This window comes from Myotis davidii, unplaced genomic scaffold (genome assembly GCF_000327345.1).
Source record: "Myotis davidii unplaced genomic scaffold, ASM32734v1 scaffold6, whole genome shotgun sequence".
Lineage (NCBI taxonomy): Eukaryota > Metazoa > Chordata > Mammalia > Chiroptera > Vespertilionidae > Myotis > Myotis davidii.
This window is the reverse complement of record NW_006383011.1, coordinates 14,974,384-14,995,186: the sequence shown is the minus strand read 5'-3', so window position 1 is coordinate 14,995,186 and position 20,803 is coordinate 14,974,384. Positions and strand designations below refer to the sequence as shown.

Here is a 20,803-nt window from a genome sequence, read left to right as displayed (position 1 = left end):
GTGGGAGGGAAGTCACACAGATGTGGTCAGATCATCAAAGGCAGAACCGAATGAGGAGGGAGGGTCAGTGAAGCCTGAACTGTCAGGGTGGGCTCTGCAGAAGAAGTGGCCCTTAACCGCTACCTGGACTTGGGTTGAAGGAGGGGAGAGGACAGGAGAGGGCATTCTGGGTGGAGGGAGGTACTGCTGTAGTGAAGACTCAGAGATGCACGGTACCAGGTTCTGTTTGACTCGAGATGAGGGTGCAGCAGAGGGGAGTGCTGACCACACTCGGCCGTGGAGGATCTGGGTCCAGTTTGTAGAATCCTGGAGGAGACCGGGCAGGCTGCTGCCAGAGGATGGACCCCATGGGAGGCCTGGATATAGCTCAGTGTCCTTCTCCAACTCAGTCATTTGGAACCTTTTATGTCTCTAAATTTCTCATTCAGATAGCGCCAACTAGCTTGTCCATCTGAGAAGGTCCTTTAACTTCTCTTTGCCTTAGTTACCTCATATGTAAAGTAAGGATATGAATTGTACCTACTTCCACAGGATAGTGAGGAGTAAATGAGATAAAGTGTGTACAGTGCTTCACACAGGGCTTGGACATGTTGACCACTTGACCTGTGAGAGAACAAGGAACAGAATTCCTAAAGATAGGGGATAAGGAAGATGGGAGGAAGGGAAGGTGGTAGAATAAAAATGCCTCGATTTCATGAAAATTCCTTTGCTTTCTTTGGGTAAGTAATTTGCTCAGGAGGCCAGCTGGCTTATCTACATGCTCTCTTGAAGAGGAACCCACCCCACATTCATCTCCCAGAGAAAGAGACTACTAGGGACAGGGAGAAGCTGTAAAGGAAGCAAGAACTTAAGTTCTTAAGTTATATCTTAAGTTATATCCTAGCCGGTTTGGCTCAGTGGATAGAGTGTTGGCCTGCAGACTGAAGGGTCCCAGGTTCGAATCTGATCAAGGGCAGATGCCTGGGTTGTGGGCTTGATCCCCAGTAGGGGGCGTGCAGGAGGCAGCCAATCAATGATTCTCTTTCATCATTGATGTTTCTATCTCTCTCTCTCCCTTCCTCTCTGAAATCAATTATGTATATGAATTCAAGTGCCCCCAGAACATCCCCTCCCCCATTCTAAAACTTCTAATGGCTTCCCAGGGCCTAGAGCTATGGGGCCGTGATAATGTGGACTCCTACAACTCTGCAATGATTGCAAAGGTGTCTGAATCTATTTGTTCACTGAGCATTGTTCTCAGCCCTAATAACTTTCTCCTACATTCTTGTGCTATTAGTTTCCAAATATATGTAAATGTAAAATCAATAATGCATTTAAAAGTGGTAGTGAGTTAATTCAGAAGACTTTCTATCAATATGCATTTTTCCTACTAATGGATACCGAAAGTAGTATATGTGACTTCCATCATATGGATTCTGTAAAAACATTTCTAGCATTTAAAGTGATCCTCACATTTTACAAGGTTGGCAGATTTCTGGTTCAAGATAATCATCTAATCACCTGAATTTATCTGCTCTCCCTCTAAGACCCTATGAAAATGACACTAAAGGGATATAAATGTGTAAACCAGCAACAACACTGAGAATGGGGATGGAGGTTTCCAGTGGATAAGGAATTTCAACATGATTTGTAGAAGGTGGACAGCCGGGGAATGAGTGGTGAGTGATGAGGGAGGATGCAGCTCAGGGAAGGTGACAGCTGAGGAAGGGAAGGAGATGAAGAACCCTGGGAAACACCCACTGACCTACAGAGAAACACGAGTCCACAGCCCCACCTATGCACACTGATCTTCTATTTTTAATTCTTAAATGGGAATGGACAGCCATAGTTCAGACATCTGGGGGAAGCCTGCCACCCCTCTCTCTCCTGGTTCTCCTTCTAGCTTAGCCACTCCTTCATCTTTGAGACACTAAGGTTCAGTCTTCAGATCTCTTCTCTTCTGGGTCCCCTGATCACCCCCTGGAATCAGGGGTGCAGCCTGGCTGTCCATTGGAGTTAACTGAAGGGTTTAACAAAACACTAGTTTCTAAGCCCCACCACCAGAGAGTATGATGCAATTGGATTGTTGGAGGGTGGGGGGAGGGGAGAACGGCCTGGGCATTAAGACTTTTTAAAACTCTCCAGGTAATTTTAATATACAGCCAGGGTTGAGAACCACTGTCTTAGCTGACCTTTGGCAGGGCTTTAAATAACACTTAGGAGTGGTTCTCACCTCTGCCTGCACATTAGAATAATCTGAAGAACTTTAAAAAATATCAATTCCTAGGTCTGATCCCCAGAGATTCTGACTGAATAGGCTTAGGGTCAAGTCTGAACATTGATTTTTTTCTCTCTCTAAGTTTCTTAAGTGATTGTAGTACCACTGCAGCCAGGGTTAATAACCAGTGGTTTATCCTATATAATAAAATGTTAATATGCAAATTGACGGAATGGCGAAACGACCAGTCACTATGACACGCACTGACCACCAGGGGGCAGACGCTCAATGTAGGAGCTGCCCCCTGGTGGTCAGTGTGCTCCCACAGGGGGAGCGCCACTCAGCCAGAAGCCAAGCTCACTGCTGCCTCTGCAGAAGTGCTAAGGATGTGTGACTGACGGCTTAGGCCCGTCCCCCACGGGGAGTGGGCCTAAGCCGTCAGTTGGACATCCCCTGAGGGCTCCCAGACTGTGAGAGGGCGCAGGCTAGATTGAGGCCCCCCCCCCACACACACACACTAATTTCATACACAGGGCCTCTAGTAGGCTAAAAAGTTCCAAATATGTATCTCAGCCTCTCCCTTGAGTTCTAGACTTGCATATCTAACTATCCAACAGACATCTAACTTGAAGTCTAAGTTGGATAACATGTCAAAATTATATTTTCAAAACTAAGTTCTTGATTCTCATCTCTCTCCCCCAGCCACCCTCCTCCTTGATTCTACTACAGTCTTCCTCATCTCAGTAAATGGCACATCCATCCTTCCAGTGGCTAATGTAAGAAGTCTTAGAGTCCTTTTAGAGTCTTTTTTCCCTCATATCCTATATCTGATCCATTAGCAAATCCTACCAATCTACTTTTAAAACATACCTAGAATCTAACCACTTACTTTTGCTTCAGGCCATGAGGCTATAGCTGGATCTAGACTTCCCTCCTACCATAAACAACTAGGAAATTGGATAAAATCTACTAAACAATTATTTTCAGATACTGGAAAGCTAGTGGTTTAGGATTATGATACCTGAGAGAAGGGAAACAAACAATGTGAGACCTTTGATTGCCCTGGTTTTATGCCTGGAGGCAATTTTCAGGTAGCAATCGAGGGAGGAGTACCCAGAGTGGGGCAGTTTCACTGAGTTGAGACAGATTCAAGGAGGACAAGGCAGCTATAGCAAAGTCAGTAACCAGAGAGGAAGGAACCATCAAGAGAAAGAGCTCCTGAAATTTGCGTCGGGGTTCTCTTGAATCTTTGGCTGAATAACAGTCTGTACGGGTATAGGGTGAAGCTCCTCAAGACCAAGGAAAAAGACAACTTCCAGGAAAGAACAGTTGCTAGAGTTGTAAGCCAAACAATTCCCAGAGCTTTCACAGATCCAGAAACCACCCAAGTTTCAACCTGCCAGGGTGCCAAGGTTTCACAAATACACTGAATAGTAGAGACCCCACAAAGGTTATGCCTGAATAGTGTGGCTAAATTAGTTCCAAAGAAAGGCTCCTTTAGACCACGCCTGGAAAATGTCAAACTTACCCACTAGTATAAGGAACCTAAGTTCCTGCCAGAACAAAGTCCAACCCTTTTTGATGGAGTACAACATAATCAAGAACCAACAATGGAAAATTTATAGTGTCTCTAATAAATTATCAAACAAGCGAAGAAGCAAGAAGGCGTAATCTACAAACAAGAGAAAAAATAATTGGTCAATGGAAACAGACCCAGAAATGCTAGTGATCAGGAAATTAACAGCAAAGACATTTAAACAGCTGTTACAAATATGTTAAATACACTCAAGGATATAAAGGAAAAGATAAAGAAAATGAGGAAAGAAATGAACAAAATGAAAAAGAACTAAGTGGAACTTGTAGAGATAAAAAAATACAATATCTGAAATTAAAATGTCACTGGATAAGATTAACTGTAGCTTAGACACTGCAGAAAAAAAAAGACTGAATTTGAAGACATAGCAATAACAATTATCCAAACTAAAGCACAGTGAGGGGAGAAAAAAAGTCTGAAAAAGAGAAAAAGAAAGAAAGAAAGCAAAGAGCATCAGTGAGACAATATCAGGTGGTCTAACATATGTGTAATTAAAGTCCAAAAATAGATGGTGGTGTAACAATAAAAATATATGAAAAAAACTTGGTAAAATTTATAAACACAGATCCAAGAAGTTCAGTAATTCCACAGTAGGATAAACACAAAGAAAATACCAAAGAATATCGAAATCAAATTGCTAAAAATCAAGGATGAAAAGAAAATCTTAAAAGCAACCAGAGAAAGCCTTGACCGGGTAGCTCAGTTGATTAGAGCATCATCCCGATACACTAAGGTTGTGGGTTTGATTCCTGGTCAGGGCACATACAAGAATCCACCAAAGAATGAATGAATGAGTAGAACAACAAATTGATGTGTCTCGCTCTCGCTCTCCAGAGGGGGAAAAAAGGGCACGTTACTTATATACAAAGACAAAAATCATAGACTTCTTGTCAGGAACTATGCAAAAGAAATCTCTGGCCCCTATCCCTTGCCCCCTCTGCCCAATCATGCTGCATTATAAGCATTCAGCATCCTGAGTTCCCACATAAACAAATGAACAAACATTTATTGACCCTCCGCCTATTATATGAGGGTCCTCCCCATGACCCTGTGAGGCAGACGTCATTGTCAGAGTTATATATAGCTGCTAAGATGCCAAATTCTGCTCTTTGTTCAAAGTGTGTATGCCAGTAGCTATAAAACACAATGATAAATATCACAGCTCTTGAGCCACTTAGAGCTCATGAAGAAATAATACACACTGGCAATCCTTTTGAATGAGTTTGGAATCACACTGCAGTTCAGAGCTGAATATACAAACTAAGTACACACTCCTCAAGGATTTCTACCCAGAGAGACACGTAAGCTCCCCACAAAGTGGAGGGACAGCTGGTAGTGGGCTGATTTAAATGTTCGAGGTGAACAGCCAAAACAAGGGATTTCACAATTATCTGGATGTTTCCAGGCAGTCTAGAGACCAACAATTTAGACTAACTAGATGCCTAATTTAATGGTGTAACTAAATAGTGACTAATCAGCCAGAATGCTCTTCTAAAGCACTCATCATCACATTACACTTCTGCTCAAGAACATTTAATAGCTAAGCCTTATTGCTCCTAATGGCCAAGTCAAAACGTTTCTGTCTGGCTTGCAAGGCCCTCTGATCTGACCTAAACCTACCAAAGCAGTTTTACATGTCATCAGCTCAGGGTCCAGCTTTGCCATTCACTTTGTGGCCTCAGCCAAATTACTAATTAATAATAATAATAATAAAAGCTAGCTCACTTTAGAGTGCTTATGAAATGCCAGGGCCAGACTAAGCACCTACATTCATTGTCTCTTAATTCTCCCAACGACCATGTGAGATAGGCACTCTTATTATTCCCACTTTATAGGTGTTAAAATGGAAGCTTTGGAAGTTCATTCATTTGCTCAACAAACATCAGGTGCTGGGCTAGGCCGTGGGAATATAACAGTGAATGAGAGAGACAAGAACCCTGCTTTGGTCGAGCAGGAAGTGGCCAATCAGACAACAAACAAATAAACAAATACATGAGCCAGATGGTTCATGTTAGTGAGATGGACAGTGGCTGGAGGTGAGTGGGGGACATTGCTATAGTCATGGTGGTCAGGGAAGGCTCCTCAAGATGTGGCATTTTAGCCATAGACATTGAGGCTTGAATGCAGTTAAGAAGTCGGTTTAAGAGTCAGGGAGCTGTGCTCCAAGGAGTAAGAACAGCAAGTGCAAATGCCCTGGGGTCTAATAAGTCCAGTTTAGCTGAAGTGAGTTGAGCAAAACAGCAGTACCAGTGAGGCTGAGAAGGAGCAGGGCCAGATGATCAGGACCTTGCAGGCTGTGGTGAGGAGCCAGATTTCCTGCAATGGGAAGTCATGGAAGGGTTTCAAGTTAAGGAAGGACTTGATCTGATTGACACCTTGAAGGATCGTTTAGGCTGCTGTGTGGAGAAGAGGTCATCGAGACGCAGAGAGGAAGCTGGGGGTTGATTAAGAGACTGACCCAGTTGCCCCAGCAACAGACGACGGTGGTGGCTGGAGTAGACCAGTTGCCATAGGCATGGGCACAAGTGGATGGAATTGGAATGTATTTTGAAGATTGAACTGAGAGAATTTGATGATGAATATGGGAGATTAGGGAGGAAGAGGGATCAAGGCAGTTCCTAGTGTGCTATTTATTGAGGCGAGGAAGACTGTGATAGGATAGAGTCAAGAGTTCTATTCTGATCTTTTAAGTTTTGACAGGTATTAGACATCTACACGAAGATGTCAAGGAGGCAGTTGGACTTGTGGTCTTGCGGCTTAGTGTGGTGGAGGATCGGAGTTTTTTCACCTGGAAGTCATCAGCAGACAGATGGGGGTGAAGGGATCAGAGTAAGTACACCTAACATATACAGCTTTGGCATAACGATTATTTTGAACTGAAGGCAGTGGAGAAACACCAGACACTCTTCCCCCATCTGCCCCTACTCTTCCCCTATCAGCCTAAATGTAGGGCATACATTTCCCTTTGTGAAGATGTCCCACTCCCTTCAACTGTACCAGAAACTCTTAATCACCAGAGACACTCCTATCACTTGAAACTGCATGAGATTAAGTCTGCAAAACAAATGTTACTAAAATAACCTTTATCTTCCGTTAGCTTCTCTATATATCTATCTTCCACAATTCACTACTCCTAAAAGCCCAACCCCCTTTTCCTTTGTCTTATAACTTCCGCACAATTTATTGCTCTTCGTTAAGCTGGTGTATAAGCCCCTGGCCTAATTGCTTCTTTGGGTATTCTTTTCTATAAAGGCCCATCCTTCCAATATACATACATAATAAGCCCTTTTTCTGTTACTCTGGCTTTTGTCAATTTAATTTGCAGGACCCCAGAAACAGAACCTAAGAGGGTACAGAAAAAAAGTTTTTCCTCTCCTACCCAAGGAATAAACATGGGGCCCTTCAACAATGAGGTCACACAGAGGAGGGAATCCAGCAAGGGAAACTGAGGCCAGCAGCTGGGGAGGATAAAGGAGAGTACAATGTCCCAGAAGCCAAGAGAAAAGTGGATTTTAAGAAGGAGGAATGGTCAGTTGTATCAAATGTTACTGAGCTGCTGAGAAGGTAAGATCAGGAAGTCACCCCTGAATTTGCAGGAAGGAGGCCATTACGGGCCTTACAGGAGCAGACTCAGTGGAAAGGTGGGGTGGGCTCTTGATTGACACGGATCCAGGAGAGAAGGGAGGGGAGGAAGGGAGAAGTTGACTACTCCTATGAGAAGATTTTCTGTAAAAGAGAGCAGAGAAATGGAGAGGTAGTGGAGGATGATGCAGAGGTCAAGAGAGGGTTCCATGAAGAAAGAAAATACAGTATGTTTGCATACTAATGGAGGGCAAATTAACAATGAATGGGAGTGGGCAATGACAAGAACAGAGTCCTTGAGAAAGTTAGAGGGGATGCGACCCAGTGCAGCAGGCATTTGAGAGTGGATAATTCATCTGCCATCATGAGAGAAACCACTCCACATGATGAGTGGATTTGGGGGGGTGAAGATAAGAGTCCCTGTCTGATTACCTTTATCTTCTCAATGAAGTATGATTAGAGAATGGGGGGTATGGGAGGCTGGAAGTGGAAAAGGGGGCACTGTAAGAAATGTAGAAGGAGGGCCTGACAACTGGAGCGGTCACTGATTTAAATTCAGACCAGTCAGCATCTTTGCGTGGTTTTTCTCCAGCCACATTCAGCAGCTTGAGTGCAGGGGAGGAATCAGTGGAAAGCTGGCATTCTGATGGTGGCAGAGTGGGGATAGAGGTATCGCACAGGGAGGTAAGGGTCCTTGCAGAGGAAATACAGTAAATCTCAGCTGGGTTGGAAAAGAAGTACCCAGAGATGCTGGAAACATAGTAGTAGGAAAACGCAGGTCTTGTGGCTCAAGGCTATTACATTGGAGAGCTGGAGGGATGAGAGGTGGGCGGTCAGAAGGAGAGGCGGTTGGAGTCAAAAACTTGAAGGCAGTGCAGTTACTGGTCATAGCAAGAGCCTAGGTAGAACCAAGTACCTCCTGGAGTGGCACCAAGAATAACATTGTGAATGAGATGGTCAAGGAATGTGAGCTCGGGGTCTAGGGTGGGCCATGCTTGGGAGACTGGAGAGCGGTGGAGGGGAAGGCAGGGAGCCCGACTTCTTCAGGGAATGAGCAGCAGACATACCTGGCAACCCCGCTCATCAATGACAGAGCTGAAATTCGGGTCCAGGACCAGGCCCTCAGCACCTCTTCCCAACCCCTACATCACATGGCAATTTGTCTCCATGATGCAGATGTATTTATTTTAACTTTAAATAATTATTTATTGATTAATTTTAGAGAGAGGCAGGGAGAGAAACCTCGATGTGTTGTTCCATTTTTTCATGCATTCATTGTTTGACTTCTTGTATGTGCCCTGACCGGAGATCGAACCTGCAACTTTAGTGTGTCAGGATGATCCTCTAACCAGCTGAGCTGCCCGGCCAGGGCTGTATTTATTCTTAAAGTGGAGATATGAACAATACCCACCTGCCTGGCTGAACAATGTGATTCAAAGGGCTTTGTAAGATGCTTTACATTAGGCACACAGTCCAGCTGCCCTACCAGCTCCAGCCAGTACAGGGCACTCTATCGACTTGAGCTTCTGTCATACTCGATTCTAAATTGCCCACTGGGTCAGGGGTAGTGCTTAGTAATTTGGCCACGATCCCCTGTCATTAGGAACTGTGCTGCCTCAGGGATTTGGGGTTTGTGTGAGGCTGGCAATGCCAGTCAGGGGACTTCAGGCAGCTGCTGGCTTTCTGACACACGTTGCATGTTGCAGCTCACTTTGAATGCACTCGGATGCTGGGTTACTTACAGAAGCCTGGAGTGAATTCTTTCACATTTTGAAGCTTTTTTGTTTACAGAGTGAATCTTTTGTAAATGGGGATTTTCTTAAACTGGAGCCTAGGGAGAATTGGGAATCTGGGAGACAAACATTCATTCCACAAAAATTCCTGGAGCCCCCTGGCTGTGCCAAGCCGTGCGCCAGGCACTGGGAGATACGGCAGAAAAGAGCAGAGCCAGGCTCCCAGATGCAGGGAGGGCCAGGTTCCGCAGTCCCACTCCAGGGCCCACAAAGGAGGGTCCTCTTTCCTGCCTGCTTGCCCGGGTTTCCAGGCCTCCCTCGAAGCGGGCTCATGTGCCATCTCAGCTTTCCTTCCTCCCTCTTCATTTAAAAATAGAGTCCAATAATCAAAACCTGCATGGTCTCCAAAATGCGCCCTGCCCCCATAGGAAATGCCAACCAACTCAGCATGGGCAGCAGTTTGTGTTTTCCGTTCCCTCTGGGCCCGGGCTGCCCCTGCAGCATTTCTGGCACGTCCTGGTGTTAGCAGCTCAGAATTCAGAACACTTGGCAGCCAGGAATGAGAGCGTGGCCATTTGGAAAGGACTAGGGAGAAGTCACACAGAGTGAGATTCAGGGTTTGTGTTTATCTCTAACTGTAACTTTCCAGAAAGCTGGGACACCCAATTCCAATAAAAGCCTCCCCGAGTATTTTCGGAGGCATTGTGGTGGTGCTGGGTTGTGTGGGAGGAGGTGGTGGTTTTTCCTGGTTTGTGGAACTGTGTTTAGTTACTGATAAAACTTTGGTCCAATTTGTGAGCCAACATCTGTTTTCTAAAGGGTGGGCCATGGACAGGTGAGGGACAAGGCGGAACTACTGGGCTAAGGGGTAGACCTCAGCAGGCTCTTTAGGGGCCGGGGCCGCCGCCAAGGCCAGGCCCAGACGGGGAATCTGAGTTGGTGAGAGAGCTGGGATCAGAAGCCAGGCCTTTTCCAGGACTTTTCCCAGCACTCCTGGGCGATAGGGGCTGAGGCTCAGAATCCTCTGGTTTCCTCAGAATCCTTTGGTTTCACTGCCAGGATCCTGCTGGGCCCGGCAGGGTGGGAAAAAGACAAGCTGACTCAGAGAGCCACGGAGACAGCAGCGTCCGCCAGGGGAGCCCCAGCCAGAATGAGCTGGCTGCCTGCTGCGCACCTGCCAGCCGTTGAGAGATCGTTAAACCAGGTCCAGCAGAGGGGCCAGTGCACCGCCAGCCCCTCTGGCTCCAGGGGCCTGGAGGGAGAGCAAGGAGCTGGGAGGTTCTTGGAGCCTGGCCTGGGCCCAGCCTTTTCCATCCCCCCCCCCCCCCCCCCCAGCAGTCACACTCATTTATTTATTCCATCCATTCAACATACATTGATCAATCACCACTTCGTGCCAAGCACTATGCCCCATGATTTACAGAAACCACCTCTTTGCTTTCATGATCTGCATCTCCAGACGCAGGGCCCTCTTCATAAGTAGTCATTCAGTGCACAGCTGCTGCCATTATGGCTGTTACTGTTATTAATCGTGGCAGTGACAAACGCTGCTGAGACATAGCTCCTGATCTGGAAGAGGAAGAAAGGAAAGGAATTTCTGACACTATGTGCGGGGTCCTGGGCCAGCTTTTGACATATCTCACCCCACTGAACAGAGGCTTATATAATGGCCAGGGAAAATAGCACAGAATCAAACACGTAGCATTAAGTCTGGGGGCAGTAAGAGGGACTTCACAGATGGTCTCATTCTAGTGGCCCCATTTGAGCTGGGCCTTGAAGATCAAGTTCACTCAGTAGAAGATGGAGAGAGAGGGAAGGGCATCCCCGGTGGAGAGAACAGCATGAGCAATGGCCTGGAGGTTTAAAATGCCAGGAGTTTAGGTGGGGACTGAGGTGGTGACTGGGAGGGGTTGGGATGGAGTGGAGCAGGGGGTGAGGGGGGATGGCCAGCAGGTAAGTGACTAGAGAGGGTAGTGCACTGGCAGGTGCTTGGTGTCATGCATTCCCCTAACATCGGGCAGCTGTGCCTCCAGGACATGACCTTGGGCAGAGCCTCTCATAAACCAGCTGGCCGTTGGGAGGCCCGGGCCTGAGCTGGCCATGTCCCCAGACTTTCCTGGCTTATTTGGGTTTCTGTTTCTGCCTCCCCTTGCCCACTGCTGCTATCCCAGATGCAAGGCTAAGAGCCCTCCAGTCACAGGGTCCCCTCTCTGGGCAGCAGCTTGGTGCAAGGGGCCTCCAAAGCTCGCTCCAACACGGGCTCCAGAGCTCCAGTGAGCTGCACAGAGCACATGCCTTTCCACCCTCTCCTTCTGCCTGGCGGCCTCCCTCACGGAGAGGTGAGGGTGTGAAGGATAGAAAGAAGGCAGCCTCCAGTTCAATCTAGCCACTGGGGCTGCAAGGAGCACAGCACAGCCAAATCCAAGTTTCTAAACTGTGCTTGAGCCCTTGTTTCACACCCTCAGGCTCTCTGCCCTTTCTTTCAGCAGATCTGACTGGGATGTGATTCTGCTCCCTTTGTGGTAATGCTCAGGGGCAGCAGAAAGGATGCTGAGCATCCTGAATCCTCTATCCTGGCATTGACTCACTTGCTGTGTGACCCAGGGAAGTCACTTAACCTCTCTGAGTCTCTCTCTTCATCTGTGAAATGGAATAATAGCATCCTCATTAGTTTTGGGGAGGTTCCTGAGTAAACATGGGTGAAAACACAGTACAGTAAAATGGCAAGCAGGTCCCACACGTGTGTGGAGATGATCAGTGAGGTCACTGATGCTTCGGTCACCCCTCCTGAACCCTAAAACAAAGGCCTTGCCACTGGCATGGTGGAGTATGGAGCAGGAAGATGCTGGCACCTGATCTACCCCCAGTGACCTCTGACAGGGAATGCTTTCTGCACCCATCAGGGGAGCTGTGTTAGCCCAGAGCGAAGCATGCAGGGTGAGGCCTGGGCCTGGGGGCCTGGAGCAGCACCGTGGCTCCCACCACAATGTGGCTGTTTGCCGCAGTGCCATCCTCCAACAACCTCCACTGCCGTCCTGACTCCAGATCCACCTCAGAGGTGTGTGGTGGGGCCTGGCCCCAGCCACCTCTGGCTTCTCTGCTGGTCTCAGCCCCACAACCTCCCCCTATGTCCAAGCACAGCCAAGAGGCCCCAGCCCACCCAGAAACCAAGACAGGGCGCTGTTCTGGGAGTGGGGTGCACAGAGAAGCACTGGGGGTTTAACCCACCACTCCATCACTCATTCAATATTTGCCAAATATGTTCTTTAAAAAGATTAAAGAGACACATGTGAGAAATTACTCAAAGATTCTAGTTGAGGAACCAAAGAAAATGCATTTTTCAAAGCACCCTCCCAGTCCAGTTATGTAATAGAGTAGGACACAACATGCCCCAAAGACAGTGGCCAATCAGAATGAGACAGATGCCACACTGCAGGGGTGGCTGAGACCCAGAGGGCTGGGCACAGAGTGCGGTGGCCAGGAAGCCGCAGGGGATGAGCTGTGCCCCGGTCCCTCCTGTGCAGCGCGGCAGCGCAGGGTTCACCAGCGGGGCCAGCCCAGCTCTGAGCAGCTAACGCTTACCGAGGGCTTGCCAAGCACTGTGCACAGATCAGCTCATTCATACTTAAATTTACCCCATGGGGCAGGAAACACTGTGATCCTCACTTTACAGAGGAAACCCGCGTTACAGGTGCATCCGCTCGACAGGAGCACATGTAAGTGGCCGAGTTGGAGCTGGAACCCAAGCCCAGGGAGGAGGTGACACTCACAGACAGGGTCCAGAGCATCCTCCACCAAAGTCACAGGTGGCTGGCAGAGGAGGCCTAGATTCCCCTAAGGAAGAGCTAGACCTGGTGGCTGGCTAGGGAATGGCAGGGTTTAGGGTAGAACTTCTGGGGCCAGAGCCAGAAAGGAAGGGTGGCAGCCAAGAGCTGGCTGGAGGTGTGGGCCAATGGACTTCAGTTCTCTCTCCCCTCTCTCCCAGCACCTCCCCTGTACTGTGCAAAGGTTTTCTCCATCCCGTGGAAAGTCTTATGACCTCATAGTCTCAAGACCCTCTCCTTCCCAACCTTTCTTGCATAAAAATCCTGCCACTGCCTCAGGTGAGGTCAGAGGTCAAGATTATTCAGGGTGCCCACCTCAGTGCCCACCCACCCCTTCTGGTTTGCTGACTGACAGCCCCTGTCCCAACCCTGGATCCTGAGAAAGTCATTGGAGCTGGGTAGAAGCAAAGGGAGGACCAGAAGTCTGAGGGAGACCCTGGGCAGGGGGTGAACACAGGGGCACATGGCCTTTTGCTCTGTCTCCCAGCTCCTCTAAGTCTGAGGCAGCCATACTATGGCAAGGAGTCCCACTATAATTGTTGGGGCAGTGGGAGCACTGACCTTCACCCTTGAACAGACCTAAGGCCCTGGCCGGGTGGCTCAGTTGACTGGAGTGTTGTTCTATACACCAAACGATTTTGGGTTTGACTCCCAGTCAGGGCACATACCTAGGTTGTGGGCTCAATCCCCAGTAGTGGGTATGCAGGAGGCAGATGATTGATGTTTCTCTCTCCTCATTGATGTTTCTATCTCTCTATACCTCTGCCTTCCTCTCTCTCTCAAATCAATAAAAAGCATACTTAAAAAGAAAATGAAGAACCCATGAAACATTTAGCTGCATAACTGTCCAGTCTCTGCTAGGCTTTGTAAAGGTATAGGCTCAGCTTGGGAGAGAGACCAAGCAGTTCCATTGACTCAGCAATTTCACTGCTGGGAATTCAGCCCAAGGAGATACTGCACAAAGAAAAGGCGATCTGCATAAAGATGATCACTGTGGCATTACTAAAAATAGCCCCAAACAGGGAACCACCCAGCTCCTCAGCAACAGGGGTAGTAAATTATAGAACATCAGCCAAATGGAATACATATCACGCACCCACTAACACTGGTATGTGAAGGCTATGTGGAAACGGAAACACTGATGATAACACCTTGGAACAGATCAGTTAGTTCCCTTCCTTCTCCCCACAAAAGGTGTGACAAAGAACTGCAGAGGAACCTGCAAAGATGAAGAGTTGGGTTAAGGCAGTTGGATCACGAGTGGCTTGCTGCCTTATTCTTTGGAATAAATAATTATCGAGTGTTTACCATGGGCTGGGTCCAGTGCTGGGAGCAGAGGATGGAGCAATGAATGAGAATGCATTTCCTGCTCTCCATCTAGAGCTTCAAATCTAACGCTACTGTTTTTCCCCTAAGTGTCCTTAAAAGTTGTCATAGCATCATCCTATCTAATAATAGACAAACACGGTAATTGACCGTACCTTCGCTATGCCTCCCATTGGCTAATCAGCGCAATATGCAAATTAACCACCAACAAAGATGGCGGCTAATTTGCATACTGCAGGCAGAGTGGGACAGTGCCATCCCACCTGTCCCGCCGCCATCTGGGCCTGCTATTTGTGACCCGGGGCAGTGGGGCAGGACAGCGTCATCCTGCCTGCCCTGCTTCCATCCGGGCCTGCTATCTGCGACCCAGGGCAGCGGGTGTCCGTGTGCGACCTGACCTGGGGCAGCCGGGCGGCGCAGCAGCGATTGGCCAGCCCACCCAGCCTCTCTGTGGATGAAGCTGGGGCTGTGAGAGAAGCCCAGGTCCTGGGTGCCTCCCAGCAGCTGGAGGGAAGGAAGGCCTACTCTTGCACAAATTTCGTGCATCGGGCCTCTAGTCTTTCAATAAAAAATAGTTGATGAGATTAATATAAGCGAGGAAAGGTGTTGCTCTCCTTCTGGGCAATGTATTTCATTCCTGGTATCAGAACCACTTCTGTGCTGGGGCTGTGAGAGAAGCCCAGGTCCTGGGTGCCTCCCAGCAGCTGGAGGGAAGGAAGGCCTACTCTTGCACAAATTTCGTGCATCGGGCCTCTAGTCTTTCAATAAAAAATAGTTGATGAGATTAATATAAGCGAGGAAAGGTGTTGCTCTCCTTCTGGGCAATGTATTTCATTCCTGGTATCAGAACCACTTCTGTCTGGATTACATTCATGTTAGAAGAAAGTCTAATGCAAATGTGGTAGTGATATTCCGGTCTTATAATGTTTCCTTTGAAGCCAAAAAAAATGTTTTTAATCCATGTTAAAAAAAGAGGAAAAAAGTTAGGACTTGTTACTAATCTCACAACTGAATAATTAAGTGTGCCTAATTTTGAAAGCTGTAAGCTAAATTATGCAGTGCTGAAAGTGACAAGTCTCATACCTACACCATCTCATCTATAGAGCCATGGTTTTAGCTTTATAGCTGAAATATGCTGCCAGAAATCCTAATAAAAAGAAGTAAAAAGATTTCTGTTTATATCAAGCTGCCATTTGAGAAAGACTTTTAAATATGTTCCTCCCTATGTGTAAATCTGACAGCAGTTGCATAATTAAAACCCCAGTGGGGAGTTTCTTTTTAATCTTTTCAAAGTAAACCAATAAAACATCCTTTAGGATGTCAAGTGATGGATTAATACTCTTTGAATTGTTTAAATATCTTTGAGCTAGAGCATTGCCTCCAAGAATATTGCTTACTACTAAGAAGATACAAGCCACCATCTTTAACTTCAGGAGTTCATGAAGTCCCAGGCACACAGCTAACGACATGCCAATGGCGACACAGGCATCTATGATAAGTTACTTTGTTAAATGGAGGGGTGAATAAATGGATACATTCACATTAAAACAAACTTGATTTCAACCCCTTCGGAATATGTGGCGTAGCGTAAGTGGGATAAATAATAATTACCTAGGGTTTCAGTTCAGTGTAAGCAATCAATATGAGTAATTTAGACCACAAAATTGGTTTTATTTTGCTCTATTCAGATTGAGCTATACAGCCTCAGCGACTATTGAACAATCACAGGCAAATTTTCTCACGGGGTCTGTGCTGTGTGGACACATGTTTATGTCTACACGGTTGCAAGCTGCCTAGCTCTGGATATGGGATCCTGTTCACGCCGAATGTCAGGACAAACATTCTATCCCATCATGATGTTCCATTTAACATGATGTTCCTCGGTACATACAGCCACACCTGAACTTTCCCTCTATGTCTCCCTCTAGCTGAAGGCCCAATTCTGCCCCCACACACACACACACACACACACACACACACACACACACACACACACACACCGAGAGCAAGTGGCTTCTGTCCTTGGATCAGAGTTTACTAGAATGTTTCCCACTTGTTAGCATTCCAGTCTCTGATGACCTTTTCAGTGGGATCTTGCCTTCCCAGCTCTCTAAGACCTGCCAGATGCTTCTGGTCAGACTGACCTTTAAGATAAGCCTGTTCCTTCAAGTTTTCTCTGGACTTAATTAGTTGGCAGCCTGATCAACAGAGCGTCCTCCTGCCCAGCCCTGCCCTGATGGCTCGAGAAAGGGCACACCCATACCCACACATCCATTATTTTTATTGTTGTTGCTAATCCTCACCTGAGGATATTTTCTCCATTGATTTTAGAGAAAGTGAAGGGAGGGAGGGATAAGGGGGGGGTGAGAGAAAGAGAGAGAGAGAGAGAGTGAGAGAGAGAGAGAGAGAGAGACATTGATACATCGATGTGAGAGATTGGAGATTGGTTGCCTCCTGCACATGCCCCAACTGGGGCTGGGGTTCAAACCTGCAGTCCAGGTACATGCCCTTGATCGGGAATCAAACCTGTGACCCTTCAGTGCCCAGGGTCAACACTCTAACCATGGAGCACACCGGCCAGGGCCACACATCCATTATTAAATACTTCAGTCTTAAACAAGAATGTGCAACCCAATGATATGCATGAAATTGGTAGAACAAACACTACTTAACTTGGATTCTGGACCCAGCTGAACACACAATTAACTGTGATCTGAGACAAGTGCCCTCACATTCTGGGCTACATGGGACTGGACCAAAGGTCCCCTTCTTGTTCTAATTATCGATTTACTGGCCATGTTGTAATATGCTTTCACCTTTGCCTGGTAGAATAAGCTTTAATTATTCAAAACATAGCACCAGGTCTGACATACACAATACATCAAGTTTATGTAATGAAGGAAGGAAGGGTTTTTCTATACTAAAGTCTAGATCAGTGATGGCGAACCTTTTGAGCTCGGCATGTCAGCATTTTGAAAAACCCTAACTTAACTCTGGTGCCGTGTCAGATATAGAAATTTTTTGATATTTGAAACCATAGTAATACAAAGACTTATATTTTTGATATTTATTTTATATATTTAAATGCCATTTAACAAAGAAAAATCAACCAAAAAAATGAGTTCTCGTGTCACCTCTGACACGCTTGTCATAGGTTCGCAATCACTGGTCTAGATGAATCATTTAGCTGGGTCTGCACAACACACACTCAAAATGTTCACACGGCTGCATGGACCATTCATGCTGTTATAGTTCACTAATCAAATAAAACTGAGTGCACGCTACTTTCTCTCTTCACTGGGCAAGGTAGCAGATAGAGGATCCTGTGCCCATTTTGGACTGAGTTTTGGCTCCCAGAGCCGCTGAATCCATAAAAGCACCAGTAATAGTAATCACTGTCTCTGAAGACTCAGGGCATTTAAGGGGAAGGAACGCTGTGAGCAGAAAAGGAAGTGACATAAGTAGGTCTTTACTTAAATCGCATCCAAGTATATTTTGCAAGAGAAGGCTGAAATGACAATCATGCTACTTTGGGATTCAGCAGAACCTATCTGACCAATATGAACCACTGCCCCAGATCATGCTACCCGTGCTGCTATCTTGGCAGTCCCTGCAAGGGGCTCATGCAGTGCTGAGCTGTCCACAAGCAGGTTCTGGTCCCTGAGTGCAGCAACTCTCAGGGATGCATGTTTTCCTGTAGCAGATTTTGGAAAACAATGTTGGGTCATTCGTAACACAGCCACACGCTTCTGTGTAGCCCTCCGACACTGCTTGCCTACCTCCAAAAGACACAAATCGAGAAAGAGAACACAGTTCTTTTCCACTTGCCTAAAGAACAGCCATTCCTGCCAGTAGATTAAAGGCTGGGGCTTGGAACAATTTGCCAAAACACTGACTTGATTTTTTGTGCAGAAAGCTTGAGAGAAGCTTTTGAAGCTATGGCTGGGCAGTGAATGAAGAAATTAATGGGAGCTTATCAAAGCCAAGACAGCAGGTCCCAGGAATGGAGCCCGGTCTGTATGAACTCACAGCCCATTGGGAAAGAGGATCCTGCTAACCTTTTCCTTTGTCACTGGGAGAGAAATGCGGTGGCCTCCCAATATGTGCACAGGTGTGTGTCTAGGGTGGAGGAGAGCAAAAGGTGTGTTTACAAAAGGCGGAGCACAAATCAATAATGAGCTATGAACACATGATGTCATCCTTCAGGACGAAGCATCCTCAGTACTTTTAAAGCACTTAAATAAACACTCTAGTTGCTATAGCAACTTGATGCAGCTCTTTAAAGGGGATTTTTTTGAGGGGGTCATTTTATATCTTCAATCTCCATAACAACATGATATGGCTTTTTGAGGGTATTTTTTATCCAATTTGTGCATTGGAATTGGGCCATATTTGCCTTTTTTAGCTTAAAATAATCAGATCAAGCATGACACATGAAAAATCATTGAAGGAAAGGAAGCCTTTTAGTAAACGATACATACACACTGAGCGAGACATCTCCAGCTGCTCACATCCTGCGCATGGATGCCGTCTTTCTGCCTCCCAGCAGCCATCGGTGATGGCTTACGCTGGTCAGTTAGTCCGTGCCCCCCAGTCTAGGCTGGCATACCAAGCCAGACCAGAACCCACCCATGGAAGGCGTGTCTATGAAATCCCTCAGTTCTCAGCCCAGTGAATCCAGCCCCCTCCTCCAAAACTACTAGAGGCCCAAGCAGCCCAGTGCCTTCTCCCACTCTGGGACTCCAAGCAGGATTGGACACACACACAATTTTGCCAAAATGAAAGCTTGTGTTTACTCTGCACCCTGTACAGTAACTGGGAAGGAGGTCTGTTTCATGTGACACCCAGGGGCCAGGGACATGGGGGAAATGGGGAAAGTGGATGAAAGGAGAAGAGAGGGTGGGGTGGAATGGGGAGCAGTGGTGGCTCCTGGATCTCTACAGAAGAAGCTCAAAGGAGGGGGGAGTGGGAAAAGTAGGGGGCCTCAAAGAGTACTTACAAAACATTTTTTGTAAGGTGGTGAAACCATGAGCTGTTAATACCAAAAAGAAAGAAGGAGCTTGGCCAGCATGGCTCAGTGGTTGAGCATCAACCTATGAACCAGGAGGTCTCAGTTTGATTCCCGGTCAGGGCACATGCCAGGGTTGCAGGCTTGATCCCCAGTGTGGGGCATGCAGGAGACAGCCAATCAATGATTCTCTCTCATCATTGATGTTTCTATCTCTCTCTCCCTCTCTGAAATCAATAAAAATATTTTTTTAAAAAAAGAGAGAGAGAAGGGATGATGGCACTCTCTGAAATACTACCCCCCCCTCCCCACCCCGCCCAAGTTACCCCTTGGTGCTGCTATTGGTTGGAAAAAGTGTCAAGGTAGCAAAGAAGAGAAGTCGACAAATTGGAGGGAAAGTTGGGGGTGGGGCGTGCAGAGGAGGGAGAGAAAACCAAGGGTGGCCCGGAACAAGAGGAGGTGAAGTCTGGCCTCCAAGTCACCCAGCTTTTCTGTGAGGAGGGGGCAGTGTGGACTCTAGGAAAAGCAGGTGGGGAGGGGATCTAGGAAAGGGATTCTGGGGAGAGTGGTCGCATTGCTCAGATAAAAGGGCTAGAGCAGTGGTTCTCAACCTTCCTAATGCCGTGACCCTTTAATACAGTTCTCATGTTGTGGTGACCCCCAACCATAAAATTATTTTCGTTGCTACTTCATTACTGTAATTTTGCTACTGTTATGAATCGTAATGTAAATATCTGATATGCAGGATGTATTTTCATTGTTACAAATTGAACATAATTAAAGCATAGTGATTAATCACAAAAACAATATGTAATTATATATATGTTTTCCGATGGTCTTAGGCGACCCCTGTGAAAGGGTCGTTCGACCCCCAAAGAGGTCACGACTCACAGGTTGGCGACCAACAGGTTGAGAACCGCTGGGCTAGAGGCTGCTGAGGGGAGAACGCGTGGAAAAAGGGAGAGAGGAGAGTAAAACGCTGAGTGGAGAGAAGGGGCTTTCCAAATTATTTATATGAAGAAACTGAGGCGGCAGGAAGGGGTGCGGGGGGCGGGGTGGTGGTGGTGAGAAATAGAAAGGAAGCAGAAGGCCCATGTGCTCACGGGTCCTTTATAGAGGAAAAACAAGTCGCACAGAGGTTCAGGCATGGAGCTGGCCGGTGCTGGAGCGCAGGCGGCCCCCGGGTCTGCCAATGCCGGGGTGAGGGTTCCACCCCATCCGGCCACGCTGCCAGGCGAGTCTTCGCTGGGTAAGTTCCAGGGAGGGGCCTCCCGCACCAGAAGCCAGTTAAGAGAGAGAAGAGGCCGAAGAAGGGGACCGGGCGAAGAAGAGAGGGCGAGAAGAAAGTAGGCAATGGGGCATTCGGAGAGACGGGGTAGCTGCTGGACGCGGACTCAGCCGCCCAGCAGTGGATAGGGCAGCAGGTGAAAGGCGCGGAGAGGGAACGCGTGCGGGGCGTGCTGCTCACCTATGGTGGATACCACGGTGCCCACGAAGTAGAAAGCGGGGGAAGTCTCCCAGCGCGGGCGCAGCGCGTCG

The 20,803-nt window shown here is 47.3% G+C and overlaps 1 protein-coding gene across 1 annotated transcript in view; it reads right to left on the bottom strand.

Moving 5' to 3' along the window:
* Positions 1–20,799, bottom strand: part of KCNK12 (potassium two pore domain channel subfamily K member 12) — a gene marked incomplete at both ends in the record, with an annotated part of 35,323 nt that extends 14,524 nt beyond the window's left edge. Inside the window, one exon of the mRNA XM_015557861.1 lies at positions 20,733–20,799. Within this exon, the coding sequence (XP_015413347.1) occupies positions 20,733–20,799 (67 nt within the window). The remainder of the gene's footprint in view (positions 1–20,732) is intronic.
* Between the last annotated feature and the right edge of the window lie 4 nt (positions 20,800–20,803).